This window comes from Eptatretus burgeri, chromosome 6, assembly GCF_056783735.1.
Source record: "Eptatretus burgeri isolate ZD-2024b chromosome 6, Ebu_testis_v1, whole genome shotgun sequence".
Lineage (NCBI taxonomy): Eukaryota > Metazoa > Chordata > Myxini > Myxiniformes > Myxinidae > Eptatretus > Eptatretus burgeri.
The window spans coordinates 64,600,463-64,628,106 of record NC_140966.1 but is presented as its reverse complement, the minus strand read 5'-3'; the positions used below and the strand labels follow the sequence as shown (position 1 = coordinate 64,628,106).

At 42.6% G+C, this 27,644-nt stretch overlaps 1 protein-coding gene across 4 annotated transcripts in view; it reads right to left on the bottom strand.

Annotated features, from left to right (window-relative positions):
- Positions 1–989: 989 nt before the first annotated feature.
- The window catches only part of LOC147024959 (uncharacterized), a 52,439-nt gene continuing 25,784 nt past the window's right edge, over positions 990–27,644 (bottom strand). For 3 of the 4 annotated variants that reach the window (XM_085885432.1, XM_085885434.1, XM_085885435.1), the window contains exons 6-8: positions 16,201–16,571; positions 12,441–12,588; positions 990–8,056 (exon numbers count right to left, since the gene is read on the bottom strand). In XM_085885432.1, coding sequence (XP_085741558.1) covers positions 7,488–8,056; positions 12,441–12,588; positions 16,201–16,571 — 1,088 coding nt within the window. In that variant the 3' untranslated portion in view covers positions 990–7,487. The remainder of the gene's footprint in view (positions 8,057–12,440; positions 12,589–16,200; positions 16,572–27,644) is intronic. The other variant, XM_085885433.1, reaches the window with a different exon arrangement.

The following is a 27,644-nucleotide window of genomic DNA, read 5'->3' as shown; positions in this document are numbered from 1 at the left end:
AGGATCTGGTTCAAGACCTCTAACAGTATACCAAAATGCATTTATAATAACCTGTGATCAATGAAGTACAATGTAATATTGAAGTGAAAGTGGCATGTTGGATGTTTCTTCAATACCGGTAGTCAAATGAAGTGAGCAAGGAGGGAGAAAGAAGGAATGGAAGAAAAAAAATCATCATGGAAGAAATTAAAATAAGGAGGTAGAGATAGATTGGTTCTGGACTGCAAGTGGAAAACCACAACATGACAAAAAAAGAGCAATAAGCTGGAAGCCTGAAGATCTAAGGAGGGTTGGATGACCGACAGATCTGGTGTTGTAGGATGGAAAATGAGCTGAGGGAGGTAGAAACTACCTTGATGGTGATCAGTGGGCCTAGGACAGACAAAATGGTGTGAGCTCCTCAAGATGCTCCATATGCCATTGAGCATAACAAGATCAAAAGCAGGTAAGCAATATGTACGCATGTGGCCAAAGGGTGGGAAGAGTGGGGGGTCGGAGGGGGGCATCAATTGCCATATCACAAAGGGGTCATGGTCTCATAAAAAAAAGGTTTTAGAACTACTGTTTTACACAAATTTGTTTCTAACAGGTGGCAATATTTGCCTTTGGCTCAGTCCGATATTCAATTTTGTCATGACAAGTCTTCCCAAAAAGCACTGTTTCTTTCTGACATCAGCCATATCACAGACACTCTTTATATGCTTCTAACTACCTGGCTGTAATTTTTTGGTTGATGAATCCTGTGATTCAGCAATGCAGCTGTTTTTAAAATATTGAAACACCACAATTTCAAAAGAGGTTCAAAAACCAGAATAATACAACACTTGAAAATAAACTTCAACAAAACTCACAAGAAAATTGATAAAGGGACGATTGCCGATTGCTCGCCAACCCTGAACATAAATTAATCATTATATCTTGAACCCATGCCATTCTCTCGACACAAGTAAAGGTTCACTGAAATGTATACCAACATCAAAACAAAAACATGAATCCAAACCGTTTTATTTATGTCAAGCTTATTGACACATTGGCAGCAAAGGGAAGTCAAAAACAAAGCGATCAAATAAACATCAATTGTATTAGCAGGTTTGGTGCTAAAACAGGGATATTTAAACAAACAGTACGTATAACATTGCGGTAACGCAGTGTGTATGGGGAATAAAAAAAGGAAGTATATAAAGTTTTCACTGAATAAAATGGTGTGTGATAAAACAAATGCTTTTCACATTTGGAGGTTCACAGCAAAACCTGTTAATAGCACTCACGATAACAAACTGACAAAGCAAAGCGTTGTTGAATATTGTGTGTGTGTAATATAATGAAAAAGAACATTTAAATCTCTACTTCCCTTAGAGCTGCCTGCGTTCCAGCATAGGGTGCATGAGTTACAGTTAAGAGAAAAGAAAAGAACCGTCAAATACTGAATTGTGATTCATGATTTGTACAGAGCATTTCTGCACACATGTTCAACGAATGAACAAATAATTGTATCAGAATGACAAAAAAAATTCTACATCATTCACCCATTTCTTTTTGGTGAATGAATCCTTCATTTAACAATCCCTTGCACTTTTTTAACTCCTTGCTCTTTAATGAGCATTCAGTGTTTATCACAATTATACACCACCATGTATTCCATAATTCTACAGCCATGTTGAAAAACGAAGCATTTGCATATGCAACATGTAGGAAGTTTACGCAGTCACTTAAAACATGTTTACTGGTTAATACAAACGTCTAGAATGTAACTGGTTTGTACAAACGTCTAGAATGTACCAAAAAAATTAAAATAAAACAAACAAACAAACAAGGGGCTGTATGTTTTGACTTAGCCCCTTGTAAATACAACCAACTACAGGCTAATCATTCGATTGTAGGAACTACAATTCCCCACAATCCTCAAAAGTATCAAAGCACCCTCTTGCACGCTTTTCTTCTCTGCACTACAACCACAAACATTTTACATCACAAGTTCATACCACGTTAACATTTCCAGTTAGAGACCTTCTTCGTTAAGGTTGATGGATAGCAATCGTCCACAAAGCTGATTGTTCAAGGTCGTCTTGTGTAAACCCTCTCGAGTGACATATTACGAATTTGGCCGAAACATCAGCACACAACGGACTACACTCGCAACTTACATTATGATTTTTTTTATGCGCCAATAAAAGCAAGCACACTGGACAACTGACTTGGCATCCCCTCGATGGAGGCCTGCATTAACATCACTGTGATGATGGATGTTAATTCATAATACATCCACGTGGTTTAGAATTGTCAATATAAAATGTGCACACAATGTAAAAACGTGTATAATATGATACAACACTACCATTAAAGTAATAAACAAAAAAAAAAGCAAGATTCTTCTCAAACAAAGATATTGCCGTTTTAAGTAATGTAGCGTTAAGTGAAAGCATAAGTAAGCCGAATGCGGCCGAATCATATTTTTTACACCAATGTCATGCCAAGCATGCAGAACTGGCATTAAACAATGTACGAGCTAAAAGATCATCACTAAAAAAATGAATGAAGGTTCAAAGGTGGAATTAAAAGGAAACAATTCTGAAACAAACTCTCAGCAATGTGGCACAAAACCAAAAAAAAAACATGTGTGAAAAGACATTCTATACGTTTTTGTAAAAATAAAAATAAAATAAAAGGAACTGGTTTTATAAACTATTAATTGATTGCTGCAATTGTTGCTTCCATTCCAGTCTGATATCCACCATCAACCAATGCAAGGCTTTGAAATATGGTTACATCAGCTACGACAAAAGGTGATGAAACCATTAAATGTTGCATCACCTTTTTAACCTACAAAATGATCAATGCTAAATGTGCTGCACCTTCTAGGGTTTGTCAACCTCAGCAAATCCAAAATAACTGCAGCATGGGAAAAAAGTGTTGTACCAGGTAGATCTGTCACCCCCAAAAATTGATTACAGTCCATGCTTGTTGGTTACAAACAATGGGAAATGTTCATGAAGACTGGTTGAAGAATAGAGGTATTGTGGTTGTAATAAATGCAGAAAAATTAACATCTGAGAAAAAGCTGTTGATGACTTGAAAGAACAGTATGCTGGATATTGTGTTCATTACAGTCCAGTCAAACCAATGTGCTAAAAATGGGTCAGCAAAAATAAAAAAGGTCCAAAACTTTCCTCCATGTTCCATTGTCCCCTGTGTCATGGAAAATCATCTCTATTATAATACCAAGCTTGCACACTGAAAACTCGGCTCGCCGTCACACGATCCCTATGAAATTGCTGTGGCACTTAGCGGACATGCCGACAATGTTTGGGAAGTCTTGGCGTTCCATAGTACCACTTGCATTTTGCACAATGCGTATTTTTGTCATTCCCCGTGTACGGTCTGTCGTCTGCTTCCAGCTATGTTATACTGCCATCCCGTGCATGTGCACGGGTATCGCTAGTATTATATATTTTTGGATGCAGAAAGAAAAATCTGGAGCATTCTTCTTCTTCTTCTTCCATATGCATGCAGTGTAATACTATAGGGTAGCATCATTGGCTGAAGGCACTGCTGTGCTGCTGATGCAATGCCCTCTGGAGGTTAGTGCAGGAATTTAGATAACCACTTGAAAAATTTTGAATCATAACCGATTTAAAAAAGGTTTAAAGATAAATATTATATAAAACTACACAAGAACATGGTGGAAAGTTTTCGACCCCTTTACTTTGATAAAATTGTCATTGACTCTCTATTAACAGAACAATCAACACTAGTGCAGATGGTGTCACCATGAGGGTGCCAGTCAGATGATACCTCTGCCATGTTGATGCTGAAGAAGAATATGAATACCCAGAGGTTTTCAAAGCAAACCTAAGTGGCTAAAAACATAAGAAGACCACTGAAATTGGGAAGCTAAAAAAAAAAAACTGGGTTGGCAAAAGAATGTTTGGTGACCATAAGTGAATCTTTGTTTAATTTTTTTCATTACACAAAATGTATCTGAATCGAAAACCCTTCTTTACATTTCCCGCTCTCCTTTCTGAGAGCGGTAAATGTAAAGTCGATTTCTGAAACGTGAACAGTCAATTTCGCATCTCAAAAGCTTTCAACAAGCGAGTATTGATGTTCCATTCCAATATTTCGTTTTCCCACAAATATTTATGGTTGTGCGATGACAGCTGAAAAGCAAAAGCATGGGATGAGACGACGGAATTAAAACAGGCCCTTTGACATTTCTTCATCAAGAAATCAAAAGAAGATTAGAGACAATTGTGAAGCAAAAGTGGATCTCAAAACAAATGTGCAGAAGCTTTTGCTGGCACTAGTATGGATATTCATGTAATGGCCAACACAGAAATGGATAAAGATATTAAGTATGGCACAAAAGAGCTTTTGTTTTTTTTTAAAGAGGGAAAATGTTCAGGTGCTTCCATGGTTACTATATACATTAAGGAAGATGACTTTATTAAATGACAAACTTGTCAAAATAGCAGAAGAAAAATGCATGTACAGATTTGTAGTAATTTGCAGACAAGTACAGTGCACTAACTCGACCTACGGAGTGGAGGGATCACAAAGATGCTGTTTTAGCAGAAAATATTCAAGCAGATTGTGACAAGTTGTTCAGAATGTGATTTCTGAGAAAGAGGTGGCAATCAGTTGCCTAAAATGTGTTTAATGGCTGGCTAAAAAAGTGCCCAAGCACAAATGGTAGCTGAAAAGAGGTTGATATCTCACTTTGGCTGTCCAAAGATTGACAAACTTTCAGGAAGTGACACTGGATGGAACAAATACGTTTAAATAAGGGAGTCTCAGTCTGCATCGGTGGACAGGAGAATCAACAGAACTCGATCAAAGTATGCTGACCACCATGAGAAACAGGAAGACCTGACAAAGTGTGAATGCCTGAAAGGTCAGATTCTCATTGCTTCTCACACCGGTTAGTATACTTCACTGAATGTTTTGTTGATTACATGTATATATATATATATATATATATATATATATATATATATATATATATATATATATATATATATATATATATATATAATGTCTCCTGTTATTTTTTCATTACCCCAGATTCTGGTCAGATAATGGTCACGGGCCAAAATATTTCAGATAATGGAAGGCACACTATATATATATATATATATATATATATATATATATATATATATATATATATATATATATATATATATATATATATATATATATATATATATATATATACCACAAAGAGTGACAGTCTCAGATGTAAATGAAAACATTGTCTAAACAGTTATGGTTTTGAAAAAATAAAAAACAAGAGGGAAAGGAAGAGGATAGATAAATTATAAAAAGGTGTACCTATGGCTGAAACCTCAAAAATAGACAACCAAACTCTAGGAAAGTGAAGGTGTTATCAACTTTGGGACATTATCCACTCTTAATGACTCCATTATCATAATTTATCTACCACAAACACAACACCTGGTTATTAAAACCAACTATAAAGATAATGATGAGGGCTTTATTTTGTCTGTTAGGCTTAAATCTGCGAGCAGGATCCCAAAGTAGTCAATGAGCCCATGTCCGATTGATTTTGGCAGAAAGCAGCAGCAGTTTATAGAAGCAAATGCTACAAGGTCCAGGCTTTAAGGGGTATTAGAGAGTTGCAGACTACTGCCCTGAGGAAATAAAAAAAAATTACGTTTTGTCCCCCCCCCCTCCAGGTTCAAAATCTTATCAAAACAAAATGCTTAAATCACTTCACTACAAAACAGAATACAAAAGAAAACACCCCAAATCAAGAAGAAGAAAAAAACCCCCTCCGTTTGACATAACCTCTTCATAAAAATGCTTTCAACAAAGCACAATAATACATGTGTATACAAATAACTGCACTGTCTGTTAAAAATGTTTTTTAATCCCACAAACCCAAACACACTCAACCATATTACTTGCACGTTCCCCAGTTTCTTCCCCTCCCTCTCCTCTCTTCTCCTATGTTGGTGGCTCATTCCCTTCATGTCGGCTCATGCGTTTCCTTCCCTCCCCTCCCCTCTCGTGTTGTTAGCTCATTCCCTTCATGTCCGGTCATGCGTTTCCTTCCCTCCTCTCTCTCTTGTGTTGTTAGCTCATTCCCTACTTGTAGGTTCATGTGCTTCCTCGTCTCTACTCTCCTTTGCTGTTAGCTCATTCCCTACATGCATCCAACTGTGGCCACACTGTCACGACACAACCTTTTTATCCCGTGTTAACCCACTCTTCTATAAGCCTCGATATTGTATACAAAACAAAATACTGAAAATGTATTTTAGATCAGTGCAACGACTACAATTGTGTTGTAGAAAAATTGAATTACAAATCATCATGATGGTTCACGTTATTTCTTCTGACTCAAGGTTCCCTTGCATGCAAATTAACACACTGTTTCGCAAGTCCACAGTTGTAATGCACACTTCTTGACCCAAAACGAGCCAAATAATCATCAGAACATCCTATATAGTTCTATGTTAATGGATAAAGGAGCCATCTGTTTCAGAAGTACACAAACATAAAAGGCATTTTTACTTCTCAGTCCCATCCCCAACACCTCTTCTGGCATAAACAGTACTCCGTACATGCCCCTTCTTTGCCCACTCCTCCCACACTCTTTTTCCTCTCTCTTCCTTCCTTCTCCTCCTCCTCCTCCTCAATTCAGTATCCCCCAAGTAAATAAATAGACAGACCCCTCTAATATCCTTCTGCTTGGTCAAGTTTCCAATGAATGGCACAAACCATTTTAAATTTGATACACAGTGTACAATACTGTACGACTGCACACTATTGAAATGCAAGGCAAATGAAACTTTGAACGATGAAAAAAAAATTTTTTTTTTAAAGGACACACATATATATATATATATATATATATATATATATATATATATATATATATATATATATATATATATATATATATATATATATATATATATATATATATATATATATATATATGCATATACACAAACTTTCAGTCGGTAGAAAGGTGCACTTACTGTCATTTTGCTCAGTTTCTCGAACCAGCTTTGCATGGTACGGAAAGGCATCGGTGACGAGACAAATTCAGCACCAGTCCAGGTGAAAGTCACCAATTGGTAATCAACATGCAAAAGACAGTATTGCCCGAATCTACCTAAAACAGCTGTGTTTGAATCGCAAAAGACAGCAATGTGTGTTTAACCAATAAACCTGCTTGTGTGGACAAACAAGCACGATGCAACATAAGTATAAACGCAAAAAAAAAAATGACTAAAGCACAATGCTCAGAAGCAACACAGTTACCTCGGTTACATACTTTGATAACTGTTCTCTGAAAATGTTACATCATGTTTCCAAAGTTGAACTAAAAACTACAATTCAAGCATACAGGACCAATTCCAAAGGTAGCCTTTTCAAACCATGTATGACATCACAGCAGCATGAGACGATGTGGCACATACTTGCGTAATGCACACAATGATCAGACAAATGAGAAATCACGTAGTGCCGGTCGATGTGCCATCACCATGGGCCACAGTTCGGTGGTATGCCAGCATGTTTTCATGAGCAAATTCCTGCTTACAGTCACTGCAACAATAAGACTTTATGGTGGGAAAAATTGGTGCGGTATCTGCAAAATTGCTGACATGCTTGAGCTGATGCTTTCTTAGGTAACTCTTGAATTCAAAAGACAGTCCACAGACCTTGCACTGCAGTGGGAGGTTCAAATTGTGCCGGCGTTCATGAATCACCAGAGCCCGGCGGTTGGGCATTGAGATGCCACAATAGCGGCAAAGACGCTGCAACCTCCAGGGTAACTGTTTTCCTTGCGAGGTTGTGCTCATTGCCATTGCGGCCTGGAGGATGTCACTTTCAACGTGGGATTTCTCCGACGCTCCGTCGACTTTCCCTGAAAATTTTTTCTTCGCCACATTCTTATTTTTTAATGACGCAATGTTAAGATTTGCTTTGCTTTTCTTGACACTCATTTTTGATTTCAACACCTTTTGGTTCATCACTTGCACAGAAGGAAGTGTAGACTTTTTGGTTACATTAAGGTTCTTACCTGTGTAAAGAAAAGGGGCAAAAAGGTGTGCAGAGAAAAGCAACAACAACAAAAAAATGGCAACATGTTTACATTTTCTTTAAACGGACATTCGATGACCGATATTAAAAAAAAGGAATAATTTAGCTTGTTTTACAAGCTAAATTGTAAACTTTACAGCTATCTATATTTTACACATGCAGGGTTGAAGGAAAGGTTTGCATGACATAGAAAAACAAATCATTGAGCATAGGAAAGGCAACAACAAAGGAAAGGAATGGAGGTGAAAAACAAAGATACAGGAGTAAGTAGTGGGGAGGGATATGAAGGGGAAGGTGGGGGATAGCAGAGAAATAAACAATATATTTGCCTTTCCTCCACTCCCACTACTCACAAAAAAAGAAACCTGATCTCACACAACAGGTATTCTCACTCTATCGAGTAAGGATATGGAATCCATTAAATACAGAGATAGGTGTTAAAGGAAGAAAGAGATATAGAGACAGACCAAAAAACCAGGGGGCACGTTGTTAAGTCTGTCTCTGGTGTATGCTCTCCTTCCATCCCTTCCCTCACTTCAAGTGGCACCACAGCCGACTCTGTTGGTGAGAAGGCCGAATGCCTCGCTCAACTCTGTCTTTGCTTCCAAATGTTGTCCCCAACCCCTCGCTCCCTATACCCACTCGAACCAGTCACACCCAACTGCTTCTGGACGCTGTCTTTTACACACGTGAAAAGGTGGAGAAGTTTCTGGCAACCCTCGACTGATTCTGCAATTGGACTGGGCGGCTCATGTATCCCAAAAACATGTTCTGCTGCTCTTGCACATCCTCTCCATGCTCTTTTCACCCTATCATTTGCCCTCGGTCATCTTCCATCTGCTTGGAAGTCAGCCAACATCATTGCACTGCATTAAAGAAGGTGCAAAAAACAAAAAACTGATCCACTTAAGTACAGACCACTTAGCTTACTTACAATCATCAGCAAGGTCATGGAATCCATGATCGCAGTCGACACAAATCCTTCCTTTTCTCCAATGGCCTCATTTCAGACCACTGGTTCATATTCAGACTTGGTCACAGTACCCTGGACATGCTGCTTCTACTCTCCAAATAATGGATAAATGCTCTCAATCTGAGACATGATCAAAGGGCCGTGAAATCTCGAGACATATATCGAGCATTCAATAGAGTGGCACCCTGACTCGCTCTCCAGACACTCTGCCTATGGCATCCAAGGCCACCACCACACGTGGTTCACCGACTGCCTCCCCCTATTACCAATTGCCCTTCCTCTACTCTCGTAGACAACATGTGGCTCTCAATGAGATCCCCTAACCTCCTCTCCCTGTCAAGGCTGGAGTACCCCAACGGCAGTGTCTTGGATCCAGTCCTATTCCAAATCCTCATTCACGATTTTTTTCTGACTGGAAAATCCTCTATCTCTTTGCGGATGACTCCTTCCTCTGCCGTAAGACCCCCATCCTTCAGATAGACCGGCAACAGCTTCTTTTCTCTTTGCCAACATTGATAGAATCAAGAGCTGGTTAAACATGTGGAATGTCTCAATCCTGACAAATCTCATGACACTGGCTCTTCAAACAAAATGTCAGGCCACCCTCCCAGTCCCATCTACTTCTTTGACAATACTCTCAAAGAAGTTCAGTTACTCAAACGTTTGGGCCTCACTCGCAAGCATGATCTTTCTTAGGCAAACCAAATATCGAAGTTGGCTTCCAGTTGCAGTTTCCGACTGGACATTCTCCATCCAGTCTTTCCTTGGCACACCTGAACTTTTCTCTACCTGCAAGGCCTTCATCTGCAGCTTGATAGAGTATTTCTCTCCTCTGGGCTGATGCCCCCCCCTGATTCACACCCTGCTCTGGTTGATGCTGTGGAAAACAAGGCCTTCAAAATCATTAGACTCTTCCACAATGAAAGTGAGTCTATGGGTCTATCACATTCCCACCATAGACAGGTTTGGTGGTCACTGTCTTCAACCACCTCCTTTTTGGTCTTGTACCCTATGTCCTTTCCATGCTCTTCCCCCTTTTCTCCCCTGGGTTTCTGCTTTTCTCCCCCCTCTTCTGGTTAAACTCCCAAAATCCAAAATCGCTGCTCACCACCAGTCATTGTCTTCTCTTCCCCTCCCCCCCCCCCATGTGTGGAACCAGTTTTATCAATCTCTTCAATCTCATTCTTCCCTCCATGCCTTCAAGACAGCTGTTCACCACCATCTTAGGTCATCCTCCATCCACAACCATGATATTTTCTACCCTCATTAACCCTCGCAAATCACCCCTCTTTCCAGGTTTCCAGTTTTCCTTCCACTGCTTTGATTGAGAGTTTGTGGCTCCATCCATCCTGTTCAGCCCGTGTCCTCCCCTTGCTCCATCCCCCCCCCCACATCCCTTATTTCTCCAAGTCTCCCTCTATTTTAGCCCTCGACCCTGCTGTTAGTCTGTCCCCCCCATCCCACCCTACCACTCTCTTTCTACTGTTTTTACCTCGGAGATTATGTTTTCACCCGTCTGTCTATCTGTGAGCAGAATATCTCAAAAAGTGATGGACTGATTCAGACAAAACATGGTGGATGGATTGGGTGTGTAACAAGGAAGAATTGATTACATTTTGGTGAAGATCCAGATGCTGATCTGGCCTATCAGTGGGCTACAAAATGTAAACTGTTCAACCTGGCGAAGGTATGCACTCCACCATGTGCCTTTCTAATAATTTTTTTCGTTCTGTTACGTCCTAATCCGTTTTGTGTTCTCGCTCTTCTATGAGCCTCGGCAGTGTATAAACAAAGATGTAGAGGCAGATGTAGAGACAAATATAGGTATAGAGATCGATGTCGAGAGAGAAAGAGAAAGAGAAAGAGAGAGGTATTATCGTATTTTTCGGCCTATAAGTCGATGTGGAGTAAAAGACGAAGGAAAAGCAAGTACGGTAGTTAGCAAAACTAAGAACGATAGAGCTGTTAATTCCTCCCAGACTCGCGAGCTACGGTACTTCCAGGGTCATGAATATTAATGAGCGTTTTGTGTATATTATTTGAATTACTTTTCGGACAACATTTCAGATAAATTAGGAATGTAAATGGTTTTTCAACATGTTTGTTATCATTCAGGGGTACAGTATTTAAAACAAGCGACACAAGCATTATCAGCGAGCTGGCTCATAGCACATTAAATTTTGTCAGTTCACCACTCCTCAATAAAAAAGTGGCAATGCACCTGCGCTCATCTGGTAGAACCAGGGAACCACTGGTAGGTGTTGATGAACCACAAAATATGTAACGGAGAAGACAGTACTGTAAATACCTATTTTTTGGGGGGGGGGTCAAACCTGCACCCACTTTAACTCCACCCCCACACCCCTTAGACCACTGCAGACCCTGATTTTTTTTCATGCCGTGAACAAACTTTGGTACATCACGGGTGATGAAGGTTGTGGTCAAGTTTCATTAAAATAGGGTGTGTAGTTTGAGAAGATCTGAGTGTTTCCACACTGACTCACTCACACTGCTTCATGCTCGTACCTCACCTGAACTTTGTTCAAGGCGAGCTAAAAATGAACACATAACACACAGTAATACAAGCACTCAATGTTTGTACACCTAGCATTGCAGCTGTGATCATCATTCTTGTTTTTCTCAACATAAAATTAGTCTTCATACAAATGCTGTATTAGTATTAATCCCCGGCGCCCTGATCGCATCATCCGTCGGCACCTTGGTAATGACCTGTACTCCGGATTCACCACGACCTGTTCGGTAGCTCGATTCAAGATTTGCCACACAACTCACCTGGAAGCCTGATCAGAGCGAGGGCAGCGCGTATCGCTCCGGGTTTCCCTCCCCTTTGCCTTCCCAGCTTACAAATTATTCGAGCAGTCTGTGCGAGACACGAAGGTCTGCATGTCCCCCCCCCTCCATTCTACACCCGCACCTCTCCCGTCCCAACCAGTAATCCCGGCCCTACATTTTGGTGAGTACCCCTGTAAGGTTGTAACTGTTCATTTAGTTGTTCATTGGTACTTTATTGATTTGTTTAATAACTGTCTCTTGTACGTAGTTAAGTGATATCAAAGATATTTTAGGGTGACTGAAAATGTGCCCTGGGAACGCACCTCCCCAACCCCATTATAACATTATGTCTAGAGGAATATATTGGTTTGGTTAATAGCGCACTTTCTCAGAACACATCCACGACGTTGTGGAGTGTTTTAAATCAACTTATACCCAATTTATTTCAGACAATATGACACTTTGCAATTTTTTTTTTTCATTTCTGCAATTCAATGCCTTAAAACATAGATTAGTCGATTCTGAGAATAGGTCGAAGCCCGAACTTTTGGAGGGGGAAAAAAGTATCGACTTATACGCCAAAAAATACGATACATACCTTTGTGCTTACTGACTTCATGACGCTTTAAATTCCCCAACCACTTGAAAGTCCAGCCACACTTACTGCAGGGAAAGGGCCGCTCCCCCGTATGTGAGCGCATGTGGACCTTCAATTTGTAGGTCCCCAAGAAAAAGCGGTCACAAACCTGTAAATAGAGGTAAGTGATCAACGTGGCAATTCGATCTTTGAGTTTACACAAAGATGCAAAACATGCCAGTCCAAATACAACAGATTCCAATGAAAATTGCAGTTCAGAAAGAAAAGTGTATTTTTCTTAGGGTTTAAGGCTCATAAAGGGGCTCATGCTTGTTATGTTGGACAAAACCATTGAAACCACAACGGCACTCGTAGAGTGCATAGTCTCGCCTCAAACATTCATTCTGAACAAAAAGATAATCGGTAACAGAACATGCTACTGTTATGGCCCACTGTAATTATGGCCCATATACCAGTATCATCATCCATGCACCCCATTATGTCACATAGTTTCTTGACATGGGTTATTAACATCATAAATTGAATTCCTCACTTACATCCAGTCATGGATCAGATACAAGAAGTTTCAGATTTTTCAGACAAATATTTCCATTCAACAAGTTATTGCTGGAATACCACTTCACCAATGACATCATCATTACAATCCGATATACTCCATGTGAAGTTGATAACACATGGCAAGTTTCTTTTCTTTCGTTGAGCAGTTTCGGATAAAATGTCGAATTTTTTTCCTTTAATCCAATATGGCTGCCATTACCATGTGACCTATGACATCGGAGTTATCAATAAGATATTCTCCATGGGGAGTCCCTCTTATGTTTAAAGTTTTGCATCGATCAGAGAAGTGGTTGCAGAGAAAAACATTTTTGAAGCGAAAATATACAGACAGACAGACAGACAGACAGACACAGGCATTGCTATAGTCTTGAATCCCCTTTGGGGCAAGACTAGTTAGAACAGCACTCGATAGATCACACATCCCCGCCAGGCTGAACAGTTTATGTTTTGTATCTCACTGATGAGTTGGATCTGCATCCGCACCTCAACCAAAATTTAATCAGTTTGTTCTCGTCACCCACCCAACTCATTCACCAAGTTTCGTCTGAATCTGTCCATAACCTTTTGAGATATCATGCTGGATGTAGTTTAAGCCCAATCACTCCAAGGTGAAGAATCACTTTAAAATTTTTAGCGTCCAGATCTTCACCAAAATCGAACAAATTCGTCCTTTGCACACACCCAACCTGTCCACCAGATTTCATCCGGATACTTCCATAACCTTTTGAGATATCCTCCTCACAGAGAAACACAGACAAACAGATAAGGTTGAAAACATAACATCAGTCCACCTTCGGTGGTGGAGGTAATTACTTTACTGCAAGTAAATTCCCGGCATTGAGGATTTCGGATAAAATGTCGAATTTTTTTCCTTTAATCCAATATGGCTGCCATTACCATGTGACCTATGACATCGGAGTTATCAATAATCCAGTCACAGTGCTCACAGTGCTTAAGACCATCCTCACAAACAACAACGAAAAAATATTTAAGGTGTTCCACTGAATTGCGAAACTGTTTGTGAGGATGGTTCCAGTGAAAATAATGCTTATACATAATTTTATGAAAATCTGGTGGGTTATCATTTTTGTGCTCCATGTGTTAATGTGGAGTCATGTTGCTACCGTTCTCACTTGTGCGAGATGTTCATCCATGACATGAGTGTTAACCTTATCTAAATTTGTACTTGTGACACTGGATAGCTTAGTACCAAGACATTTGGTATGATCCATACTTTCACGACATGCTTTATATGATGGCGAGTTTTGGTACCAAGATCAGGAAATGTAGGAAGTATCAGCTAATGCAGAACCACTGAGAAATGCTGAGAAGTTTTATTATTTTGCAGATAAACAAACAACTGGTTTCTCGTTTAAACAAGGACATGGACGGGGCCTACGAGCACCAAATTCGATTGATTGCGGTGAGGTAAAATGCTGCAATATTTTGTCCAACCACTGCTAAACAGAAGGGTATTGAAGGCCTCAAAAAACAAACTATATGTATATTTATACACACACAGTAGACTCTGCGTAAGTCGGCAGCGTGTAACTCGTTACTTCGCCTAAGTCGGCAGCGTCAAAAAGTCCCAAATTTATCTCATGTTAAATCCCTTTGAATAAAGTCTGTAAGTCGTCATCTCTAAGTCGTCACTTCGTCTAAGTCGTGAGATGTTGTCCATTCCCGCGTAATGGAAACTCAAGTAAATTACCATGCCTAACTCGTCACACGGAACTTCTACCTCGTGAGAAGCCCGATTTCATGGAATCGTGATGCGCGCTCATTGGTTTACACCGCCAGTGATAGGCTATTTATAACTGCGCTGCATTCAGCTCAGTCAGCGACCACATTGCGCCGTCCCACATGCATCTGAAGAGGTAGGCAGGCTGCGTAATGCAGTCTCTGGCGAAGGCGTAAAGCAGGCGTCAGCAACCTAAACCAGGCCGCGGGCCACTGGGCCACCTCGCGGGCCGCACCCCCCTCCCAACCCAAAAAAATAACAAACACACCTAAAATCAATGATAATAAATGTAATTGTAAATTGAACCTTAAGACCTTCAGCCATCTGAAACAACAACGAAAAAATATTTAAGACCAAGTTAAGTGGACGAGAAGCGAAAATAATTTATTGTGACATACAGAGACTGTGATATATGTGGAAGAATCATATGTCCACATTTGTTAAATTTGCCATCGGTTCAGAAAAATGTTTTGCGGGCCGCACCTAATGGAAATCCGGACAAGGCGCCGCGGGCTGCATGGGAGGAGCTCGCGGGCTGCAGGTTGCCAACCTCGGGCGTAAAAGATCGATCAAGCTTCGTGTTGAAGTGCGATCATGGTTTTATATTGGCTTGTTTTGTAAATCACGGCACTCACTTACACATAGGCATTGAGTGGTAGTCATCATCACGATGACTGTGTGTCATGTAATTTGTCGATGGTATAAGAGTTTTCATTCCAGATGAAAACTCATTCCACATTCATTCCAATGAATGAATTCCAACAGCAATTCATTCCACATTTGTCGATGGTGGATATACCATCACCGATGGTATATGAGTTGTCTTACAGTTGTTCATTATCTTTACTTTTGATAAACTGATTCATGAATTCCATCTTTGCTTGATCACTTTCCAACTCACCAATGAAACCCCACCTATGCCCGGAGGATTGTGTTTCCCTTTTGGTACAATAGCCTTAATTTTTTTTGTGTTCGCATACGCGCAAGTCGTCACATCTCTAAGTCGTCACTTTTTTCTCGGTCCCGATGGTGACGACTTACGCCTAGTCTAATATATATATATATATATATATATATATATATATATATATATATATATATATATATATATATATATATATACATATACACATACATACATACACTTGAACCCTGTGTTCTGCAGTGTTCAAGGATTATAATTTAAATTTTGTTTGACTGACAGGCTGGTAGATAGAGTAAACAGTTATCTCACTCCTCTCTGCACATGCACGATCGGGACAAATTCAGAGCCAAAGTACTGCTCGCGACGGGTTTGTTTTCCAATTCGTGTTCAACATAAAACATTCCATTTAAATCAAGTTGTTCTTTTATGATAAACTGATGTTAGGTGACAGACAGATGGACAGACAGAAGTGAACAAATTACTTAACCCCGCTTTTCGCTTTGCGTGCACAAAGCAACAACAATAAACAGTCTTACCTTGCATTGGTGCGCACGATCTTTGTGCACCGACAGCATGTGTTTTTTCAAATTTATCAGTTGTATGAATTTTTTTCCACAAATCATACATGGTGTATATTCTTTGCTGACTACTCTTCCACCTTCAGTGGCATTGCTTTTCACCACGTTGTTCTTGCTGTGACCCAACGATGCACCTTTTGGTTTTGCTGCCATACTCTTGATATTTCCATCGCTCATGTTTTTTCTGGCCACCTTAAAAGTGGGATGCACTGTTCTTAATGGCCACTTGAGGGAACGGTCCAGCATTGATGGAAATGCTGGCATCTTTGCATTTGTCTGATCTTCGGAGAAGCAAATAGACTCGGGCAGTGGCACATCAACAAGCAATTCTGTCAAAACAGAGATAAATGAAGACGTGATTAAAGGTTAACGATGCAGAATTTTCACAATTACTTCCCACACCAATATTCCACAATTATTAATTTATATAACGTGAGCCACAAAAATGTACCCGATTTGAAAAATTTATTAGGTCAGAAAAGATGTCAAATATAGTGAAATAGGTTGGGTCAGCATTCAAATTATTTGTGGAAAATGTATTGTTATGTTTGTATTGGGTGTATGTGTGTGTGGGAGGGGGGGGGGGGAGGAGGGATAAATATTAGCTCAGAACAGAAAGAAATGTATCGATTAGTATGGTCCGTGTTTGGGTAGTTAGCCAATCTTGATGTATCAAGTAGGGAAAATGTAGCTTACAAATTGTCTTGTCTAAATGTGCATCATATGGAGGGAGGGTGGTGTGTTGTAATAATTAATTAGAGTTCAGAGCAGAGTTTTGTTGCCCCTGGGGGAGGAGGAGTTTTGGGATCATGCCAAGGACAAACGGTCCTGCCTGCCCATGTTCCTGCCTTCGCCCGAGTCCATATTCATCATCCTGCCCGCAGGATTTGAAACCTACCTCATCGTCTGTTCATCTATCCTGCCCGTGGACCTGCTTCAATGTTTACCACCAGAGCCAAGGACTCACCCCGTTGCTCGTTTCCCATTCCTGTCTGTGCTTGAGACCGGTGTGTGGCACCTTGAGAGTTATTTATTTCATCTTTAAATAATTGTAACATGCAAAATCGAAGATTTTCGTCGATTTCCAACTCACCCGAAACTTATTTTCTCTGTCAAGGCACATTTTCTTTTTTTCTCCTTGGCTCCGTGAAGGCACGTGACGAAATATCTGAAGTTGTTGTTGTTGTTGTTGTTTTTTATTATTATTTTTTAGTCTATCACGAATTTTAAAATATATTCGGACATTTGCTTTTAAGTTTCGACGTCGACGTGACAATATCCTCAAACAGAAAATATTCACAGAGGAGGAACTAAGAATAAGACATGAGCAAACTGAAGAGGCAATCGGACGTGACGTAACGGCACGTGACGAAATATCGGAAGTTATTGTATTTTTTTTTTAAAACGCTGCCAATACGCCATTATACGGTAGCTGTAAATTATAAACACGTTCAGTAAGTTCTGTGGTCGTCCGGAAGACGTCAATCAAATACGTCTACATACGTCAATATGCGTTGGAGGTACGTTACACATAGGTTCAAAGCACGTTACTCATAGGTTAGACATAAGTTTTGGGTATGCTAAGCATTACCTCGACGTGTTTCGACTTATGAGTAACTTACCAGTAACGTGCCTGGACGTGCATCAACGATTGCATAATGTGCCTCGACGTGTGTCAACGATCGTGTAACGTGCCTGCAACACGTTACTCATAGGTTATAAATAAGTTTCGGGTACGCTAATCATTACCTCGACGTGTTTCGACTTATGAGTAACTTACAAGTAACGTGTGTCGACATGTGTCAACGATCGCATAACGTGCCTACAACTTATGGCCAGTGTAGCGGAACGTGCGAGTCATACGCCGGCATACGTCGTAAAATTTCAAGCATGCTAAAATTTGAGGACAACCGCAAAGTACAACGATGAAAGCCAGCGTACTACGACGTATGGCAGTGTTTTTCAACGTGCTCTTAACGTATACAAAACTTACCCATAACGTATTCGACGTGTGCCAGCGTTTTAGACAAATTTTTCATAAGTCGGCATACACTGGCTAAATCGTCAAGGTGTGACAGGGCCTTTACAAAATTAAATTGATGCAGCAGTTAAAATCAGATGATGAGCATCAATTTTATGAATTTTGTGTGTGAATCAGTAGGATTATATATCAAGCTGGAATCAACATTGATGACATAAATTTCAGCGACGAATATCATGTTTTGGGTTAGTCGGCTTTGTGGAATGTAGAAACCAGCAAGCTTTGTTGAGTTGTCTCTCCACTCGCTCCCAAAACAATATGGTGTGGTCTCATTAGTCATCGGATTTGCGGTCCATACATTTTTCAACATCAGGATACTGAGGAAGGAGTGGCTGTGAATGCAGAATGTTACATACACATGTTGAACACGTTTTTCTGGAGTCATGTGAGAAACGTTCCTGGTGTTTGGTTTCAACAGGACGAAGCAACTACACATATACAGCTCACTTGTCCATGCAGTGGCTCAATAATCACTTTCCTGGAAGATCAATTTCCCACCGATCTGGAATTCCTTGGCCTCCAAGATCTCGTGACCTCTCTCTCTCTCTCCTCAAGATATTTTCCTGTAGGGATTTGTTCAGGAAAATATCTTCAGAGAACCCAATGTGACTATTCCTGAACTCAAAGATGCTGTAACGAGGGTGATTTCCTGAGTCTTCGTGAAGCACTTCATTCTGCAGTTAAAAACTATCCCATACGTATCCTTAAGTGCAGTGAACTTGGAGGACATTTCAAACATTTGTTATAGTGAAACAAAACTTTACGAGATACTTTGTGTATCATATAAATTCTCTGGTCTTGCATTAAAAATAACACATTTGATAAATAATTAAAACTGAGTACATTTTTGTGGCCAACCCTGTAGATCATGAGAGAAAATGGCCAGGGAAACACAATAAAATCGATGCAACTACTGTGGGATGCTTGAGCGATATACGTAGTAAAACGGATCGCCAGGTTGGCCATGCCCGACTGAGCAATTAATCCTCCTACCCCACTCCAAAATAATGGGTGTGCAACAACCCAACTAAATCTTGCAGTTCATCTCGACCATCATTGCTCCACAACCTCTACGAGGCATGCCTTTTAATCTGAAAGTAACAGAATAATTTACCAAAAATACATATTGCTCTAATTTTTTGCTTTGAGATGCTCTCATTTGTGTGGTTGTACTAAACAATCTTCCACCAAACCCAAATACCTCCTTGTTACTCTCTGCTCTTTACATGTGTTCTGACAGCAATAATCCTTAGAAACTACCATGTAAATAGCACAGTATAAAATCTGAGCTAAGTCCTGGTGAATCTGGCAGCATCCTCAGAGGGATCCTTTAAAATATGTACACTGATCAAGGTTGTATTACATCAACTTCTGTATTTACGTTGTCATTTTGGTTTTTTAAAACAGTGAATTACAACAAAGTGAGATAGCTGGCGAAAAAATAAAATAGAATAAATAAATCGCCCTATCCCCTCATCCCACAAAACACCAGCAAACGTATTCCCACATCTTTGACTTTTATGTCTGTGCAAAATCTTTTAACCACACATTTGTGTTGGCCGAGTGCATAAAACAAAAAAATAAATGCATTGGACCATCCAACAGTAATTTTCTTGCCTTTTTTCTTTAAACAACAGTTAGCCTTGCTAACCACCATCCCCTCACCTCCCATTAACTTTGTTCTCCCTACCACCTCCCCTTATCCTCAACTGCTCCTACTTCCTCGCTTTATCCTTTCAACCCACATTGCCTCCCATTACCCTTGTGCACCTCACCACCCCCGCTAAGACTTGCACTCCCCTTCTCACTGCCTCCTCTTATCTTCGCTCCCCCACCCTCCCCTTAGTTTCAGTTCCCCCAGTTACACCACTTCCCCTAAGCCTCTCCCCCCAACCACCTCCCATAACCTATTCTTAGCTTCACTCCCCCCCACTGCCTGCCCTTTATCCCAGGCAAAAATGCTACAGTTATAACTATAGTATTTGAGAGTAGTACTCTCATATACTATAGTTGTTAACAGCTTTTTACTGCAAGCATCTGCAGAAAATTACGACAGGAAAGGAATGCTATTTTTGCCTGGATAGCCTCGCTCTTCCCACCCTCCTCAACTTAGTCTCACTCCTCCTACCACCTCATCTTAGCCTCGCTCTACCCCCCCAACCTCCACTTATCCCTGCTTTCCCCTGTCTTCCCTTATCCTTGAACCCCCCCCCCACCAACTCCCCTTATCCTTGCACCCTAACCGCTCCCTTTAGCTTGACACACACCAGAGCCTTCCCTTACACTTGTACATCCCACCTCCTTCCCTTACTCTCATGCCCTCTACCCACCCTAACCACATCCTCACCACCCCTGCTGCCTACCATTAATCTCACCACTTACCCCCCAACCCCCTCCCCACTGCTCAATGGCACTTCTTAGGCTTGCTCGCCCCTCCTCACTCCCTCCCCTAAGTTTCAGTTCCCCACAGCTACATGACTTCCCCTTAGCCTCTCGCCATTACCTCTCATTATTGTCAGTCCCCCTACCGCCTACCCTGAGCCTCTCTCACCTCACCATAGCCTCGCTCTCCCCACACCACCTCCCCTTATCCCTGCTTTCCCCAAATATCTCCCCTTAGCCTTGCACCCCAGCCCCTCCCTTTAGCCTCACACCCCAGCCCCTCCCTTAAGCCTCACCCCCCCCTTAGCCTCACGTATCCAACTGCCTTCCCTTTCCCTCACGCATCCCATCGCCTTAACTTACCCTCATGCCACCCAACATTATCCTCGCGACACACCCTCCCCTTAGCCTGATTCCTGACCCCCCCCCCTTTCCCTCATTCCCCAACCCCCCCCCCCTCACTAACAATTACCCTGTCTTCCCCCTCCCCTGCTCCCCTCACCTCTCCTTGGCTTCATTTCCCCCCCCCTCTTCTCTTTGCCTCGCTCCCCTCAATCTCACTCCTCCCACTACCTACCCCTCGCCTCGCTCTCCCCCAATCCCTCATCACCTCGCTTTACCCTCGTTCTCCCCACCACCTCACCACAGCCTCACTCTCTCTCCACCACCTGAACCTCGCCTCACTCCCCCCACCACACCTTAGCCTTGCTCCCCACACACCTCCACCTTATCCTTACTCCCCCACCAGCTCACCTTACCCTCAATCTCCCACTGCCCCCCCCACCCCCCACCCCTCGCTTGATTAGAGTTCCCTTTCAAGAAAATTTAATGCAGGAGGAGGCCATTAAGCCCATCAGTCCTGCACAATGGTTGCCAACCTATGGTCATTTGTCTGTGCTCTATCTTTTTAAACGCTTAGCATCAAGCAAGGAAGCAGCATGTACCATTTTTACTTGAAGTCTTGGGTACGATTCGGCCGGGGTTGGGTTCAAGCCGCTGACCTCCCAAACTCGGAGTTGGCACTATAACCATTACAACATCAAGTCTGGTGAAGCTTAAATACATGATATTTGATGAAATACAAGGGTTTCTGCATTACAAGATTGTGAACTCCACAAAAAACATGCAAACTGTGCTCAGAAGACATTTTCTGTGCCAAAAACACAACCACTACACAAATAGCATTGTTGATGCAACAACAATGTTTGTGGTGAAAAATAAGCCTCGCTAAGCATCGCTACTCCAACACCACCTCTTAATCTTGCTCCCCCACCTTCCCAATATCTTCATTATGCTAAAACCTCATCACCTTTCCAATCACTTTTACTTCTGACAAATCCTTTCATAACACAAGATAGTATGGATGCCTTTGTGAAACCTTCCTGACAAACGATGTACCAGAATCCCTCATTATTTTCCTACGTACGATCTCCACTGCCGAGTGGCCCGTTTCATACACTGCAGGTGGTGTGCTTGTCTCTATTCATAACACCCTCTCCCACAATCCTTGTACCTTCCTTTCCTCCCTTAATCCCTGGAGTATCTGTGGCTGCATCTCCACTCTGCAACAAACCAGTGTTTGTGTGTCACGTTTGTTCTCCAAGGGACAATGACCGTCTAAAAAGCCCTCTACGCTGACCCATTCCCTTATTGCCCTCCCCACATTGAGGTTCATTGCTGACCTGCATTTCTTTTATCCCCCTCTCTTACTGTAGAATCACGACTAAATCTGTGCAGTCATGTTCTTCCTGCCACTTCTTTAAGATTGTGAGCCAACGCCATCTCACGACATCCCCTGTTCCTATTTCTTCTTCTCACATTTACTCTGCTCTCCATCTTGCCTGCATCTCTCCACATTTATCGTTTGTCAGCCTTTCCAGTCAGCTAAAGAGTCCTTTGTCTGTCTACTGATCCCCTCTTTCCCTTGTTATGTGCATATGTCCCTACTTATTACATTGCTTATCTGTTCATTCCTTGCTCAATTCTCCACCACTTGTCTGCCAGTTCCACTCTGCTCCATTGTTGATGGGTTGGCCTCTCACCAATCTGTCATCAGATGTTTCCTGAGCCTTGATCTCTGTTAAAAAAACGCCGTTTTTTTGTTGCATTAAAATAACTCTTGGAATAAAGTACTCAATATATGTGTATGCTTGTATAACCATTCAACTCCATCATTCCTCAATCTCAACATGTACTTGCATGTCACAAACAGTTGATACAGAGTAACAGTTTTCACTGTTTAACAACTGCTTCAAAGATGTCTCAACCCTCAACGATCTCTCAAAGGTAATGTGCTGGCATTCTCTGCAGAGTGGAATTCTCATGATCCCTAATCTTGATAAATGAAGACGGACATCATAATGTGGATGAATGAAGGGTGATTAAAAGTGTGGAGGAAAGTCCGTGGGGAGTGTGTGTGCCTGAGGAGGTTGGAGGAACATGTATGCAGGCATGCATGCCTTTGCCAGGAAGATAGCTTGGATTTTCATTTTTAAATGATCCCGCTCGTTTTTTCAGAAAACACGGCGGATAAAAAGAAAACGTTGCTGCTTGGGCACATTTTATCGCCCCGGTAATGCCCTGGTACACTGCCTACCCTTCCCCTCCCATCCCCTCACGCTGCCTCCCCTTCCCCTCCCATTCACTCCCCTCACGCTGCCTCCCCTTCCCCTCCCCTCATTCTGCCTCCCCTTCCTCTCCCATCCGCTCCCCTCACGCTGCCTCTCCTTCCCCTCCCCTCACACTGCCTCCCCTTCCCCTCCCCTCATGCTGCCTCCCCTCCCCTCACGCTGCCCAGCTCCCCCTCCCTTCCCCTCACGCTGCCCACCTCCCCTCCCCTCCCCTCATGCTGCCCACCTCCTCCTCCCCTCCTCCTCCTCCCCTCCCCTCATGCTGCCCACCTCTCCCTCCCCTCCCCTCACGCTGCCTCCCCTTCCTCTCCCCTCCCCTCACGCTGCCTCCCCTTCCTCTCCCCTCCCCTCACGCTGCCTCCCCTTCCCCTCCCCTTATGCTGCATCCCCTTCCCCTCCCCTCACGCTATCCTCCTCCCAAACCCTCTCCACCACCATGCAACGCTCCAGATGTCGAGGATAGGAAGGGGTGTCAAAAATGTGTGAATTGGACAAATGAAATCTTTTTTTTTTTCTTAGCAGACAGAACTGCTGTTCGGATCAATTCCACAATTTGTCTCAAGTTAAGAGATTCTAGAGCTTATCGTATGACGACTGTATCATAACTGTGAAGTTTCACATCGATTGATGAAGCGTTTAAGAGAGAATTTTTTAAAAAGATTTTCGTTCAATCCAATATGGCTGCCTGACCATGTGAACTATTAATTATTTGTGAACACGCTGGTATCCCCGGTACTTGGGGAACATGTAGGTGAAGTTTCCCCTCGATCTGTCAAGCCGTTCTGGAGAAGGAGATTTTAAAGTTTATTCTTCAAAAAAAATCATAGCTGCGAAAACATGTGACCAATGATGTCATAGGTGGAAAACTTTTTCTTCCTCATGGATAGGCGATCATACCTGTAACGGTTCGCCTCGATCTGTTCAGCCATTTTGGAGAAGATTTTTGAAGGTTTTTATGTTAATTTATTTCTCCCACACAATTTAGCCCCAGATGACCCTCAAAAATTTTCATACCGATTGGATAAAGCGTATGACATATACAATTACGTCACAACGAAGCCACCTATGACATCAAAACAAAACAAAAAACATATTTCCCATGGGGAGTACTTGCGATGTGGCAAGTTTCATTCTTTCCATGGAGTGGTTTCGGAGACACATAGGTCCAAAATGTTTCCTTTTTTCCAACATGGCTGCCACACAATGTGACTTTTTTTTTGTATACCTTGTCGAGGCTCGTATGAGAGCTAACTACAACGCACAGCAAGGGGGAATGAGACAAGAGGGGCGGGAGTGGGAGGGACAAAACAGTGGGGAACAGACGCATTCGGAGATCTGTGGAAGGGAGAGGGATGGGACAGGGAACATGGGGAAGAGAAGATGGACATTACAGGGACTTTCAGGAAGGAAAGCAGGGGAATTGAAGGAAGTGGGCTTGGGTGGATTATCGGGGGTAGAAAAGATCGAGGATTTGGATGGGGGATGATAAGAGGTGGTGGTGAACAGCTGTTTTGAAAGCCTGGAGGGAAGAATGGGAAAGAATAGAGTGAGGGAGTTTATTCCAAAGGTGGGAAAAAAAAGAGGCATGAAAGAGTGAAGGTGAGCAGTGATTCGTGATTTTGGTAGTTTTACCAGAAGGGGGATGTTGGCGGACCTTGAGCGCCCTGTGGAAATGTGGTGGGGACAAATCGCAGAGAGAGCAGGGGGGGCAAGGCTAGAGAGGAGACGGTAGAAGACAGAAAGACCACCGACCAACCTGCTGTGATTGAGTGAGAGGCCCAAAGACTCAGCTTCATTGCGGGAGATGCCTATGATCCTAAATGCCCTAGTTTCGACAGTGTGAATCCAAGAAAGGTGGGAGGTAGGAGCACCAGCCCAGAGGGGAAAGCAGTACTCCATCAGGCTGCGGACAAAAGCTTTGTACGTGGTCAGGAGCTCAGGTGGGCCGAGGAAGGACTTTGCACGACGGAGGATTCCCAGTTGGTGACTGGCTTTGGAGGCGAGGTTTGAAATGTGGCTTTCCCAGGAAAGGTCATGGCAGATAGTAGGATCCAGAAGCTTGAAAGAAAGGATTTCTTCCAGAGGATTGTTGAGAAAGTGGATGGGGGGGTTTCTAAACGGTTCTTTCGAAGAGACATAGTGAGAGTGTGAGATTTGTCTGGATTGAAAGACATGTTCCACGTGTTGGACCAGTTTGTGATTTTATCCAGATCTGCAGTGAGCGAAGAAGCTGCTGCTTGCCGGTCTGAGGGATGACAGATGGTACGGCAGAGGTTGTAGTCATCAGCAAAGAGATATCGAGGATTTTCCATAGTCAGAGAGATCATTGATGAAAACCAGAAAAAGAGAAGAGCCCAGAACGCTACGTTGAGGAACTCCAGCCTGGACAGGAAGAGGGGATGAAAGAACTCCATTTAGGGCCACACGTTGACTGCGACAGGAGAGGAAGTCTACGAGCCATGAGTGGAGATGGCCTTGAATACCATGGGAAGAGAGTTTGGTGAGTAGTGCAGGGTGCCAGACTGTGTCAAAAGCACGTGATATGTCCAGGGATACGGCTCGGATTTCCTGTCTGGCATTGAGGACTTCCATCCATTGATGGGAGAGCAGAAGCAGCATATCCAGGGTAGAGTGACCTGGTCTGAAACCAAATTGATGATCGGAAATCAAGCCGTTGGATAAGAGGAAGGATTTCATGTCTGAAGCGATGATGGATTCCATAACCTTGCTGATGATTGTGAGAAGGCTGATTGGTCTGAAGTTGCAGGGATCTGTTTTTGCACCTTTTTTATGCAGGGCAGTGATGTTTGCAGATTTCCAAGCAGATGGCAGATGACCTTGAGCAAATGAGAGGGTGAATAGAACAGAGAGAGGGTGAGCAAAAGCAGAAGAGCAGGCTTTGAGGACACGTGGGCTGATGCCATCTGGACCGGTTGCAGAATCTGAGTTGAGGTTTGAAAGCAAGCTCTCCACCTTGTTAGGAGAAAAGGACACAGAGTCCAGGGACAGTTGGGTGCGACTGGATAAGGTGGGTAGAGAAAGTGATCGGTTTGGGACACAAGATTTAGCTGCAAACACCGAGTTTAGGCATTCAGCTTTTTCACATGCGGTATCAGCAGTGCGGCCATTTGAGGTAAGGGAGGGGATGGAGGGGGAACATACACCAGAAACAGATTTGATTCAACGCCACCAGGATTTTGAGGAGGGAGAGAGGTTTGAGAGTTCAGACTTGAGATGAGAAAGATGTCGTTTTCTGTCTCTCCTGAGGGTAGATACACACTTGTTCCGAGCTTTGTGGAAAGAACTGAGATTGCCCTCAGTTGGGTTTCCTTTCCATGAGGCAAAGGCAAGTTGTTTCAGGACAACTGCCTCGCCACAAGCTTCAGTAAACCAAGGGTGGGAGGAAGGGTAGGACAACTGAAGACGAGAAGGGATAAATCTGTGCATGAGGGAGAGCAAGTTTCTTTGAAAGAATTCCCAGGATGAGTTGATGTTTGAGAAAGTAGTGATAGGAGACCAGTCTGTAAGTTTGAGGGCTGCTTGGAGACCCTGCCAGTCGGCTTGAGTGAAATGCCAGACTCGACGGCGGTGACGTGGTTCTCTGATAACAGCCAGAGAGATGTCCACTTTGACAAGGACGTGGTCAGAAGAACCGATTGGAGCGGAGGAAGAGCAGCAGATATTGTCAGGGGAATTTGTCAAAATCAGATCCAGAAGAGAGGGAGTACCATTGGTTGAGATCCGGGTCGGGAAGTTGACCAATTGAGTCAGTCCCAATGAGTGGCAGAAAGCTTTTGCTGAGGTGCCATGATAGGTGAGAGAGGTACCCACACCTAGCCAACTGGCATGATGACAATTGAAGTCACCACATAAGAGGAAGAGAGAGTTTGGATGAGGAGATAGAAGATGGTCCATGTTTTCGGATAGTGAGGTGCAGATGGAGTCATCACTGTTCGGTGGACGGTACAGTACACATATACACATGAGGTGGGAGTGGAGGGAAAGCCGTAGCCAGAGGTATTCCTGGGGGTGTGGGGGAGTGAGAGCAGTGCCTGGAGAGTGAAGAATAGAGTCTTTGATGAAGAGAGCAACACCTCCACCAGGACGAGGCTTAGGTCTGTCATACCGGAGGAGGGAGTAACCGGGGAGAGATACTTGGGAGTCAGACACGTCTTGGGAGAGGAAAGTTTCTGTTAGGCAGATTATGTCTGGTTTGTCAATGGCAGCCTGTATGGAAAGATCTAAAAGGTTTGAGTGAAGGCCCCGGATATTTTAGGTCCACACTTTTAATGAAGAGGTAGGGGAGGAGGCTTTGGGTGCAGGGGGTGGGTAGGACAAGGGACGAGGGG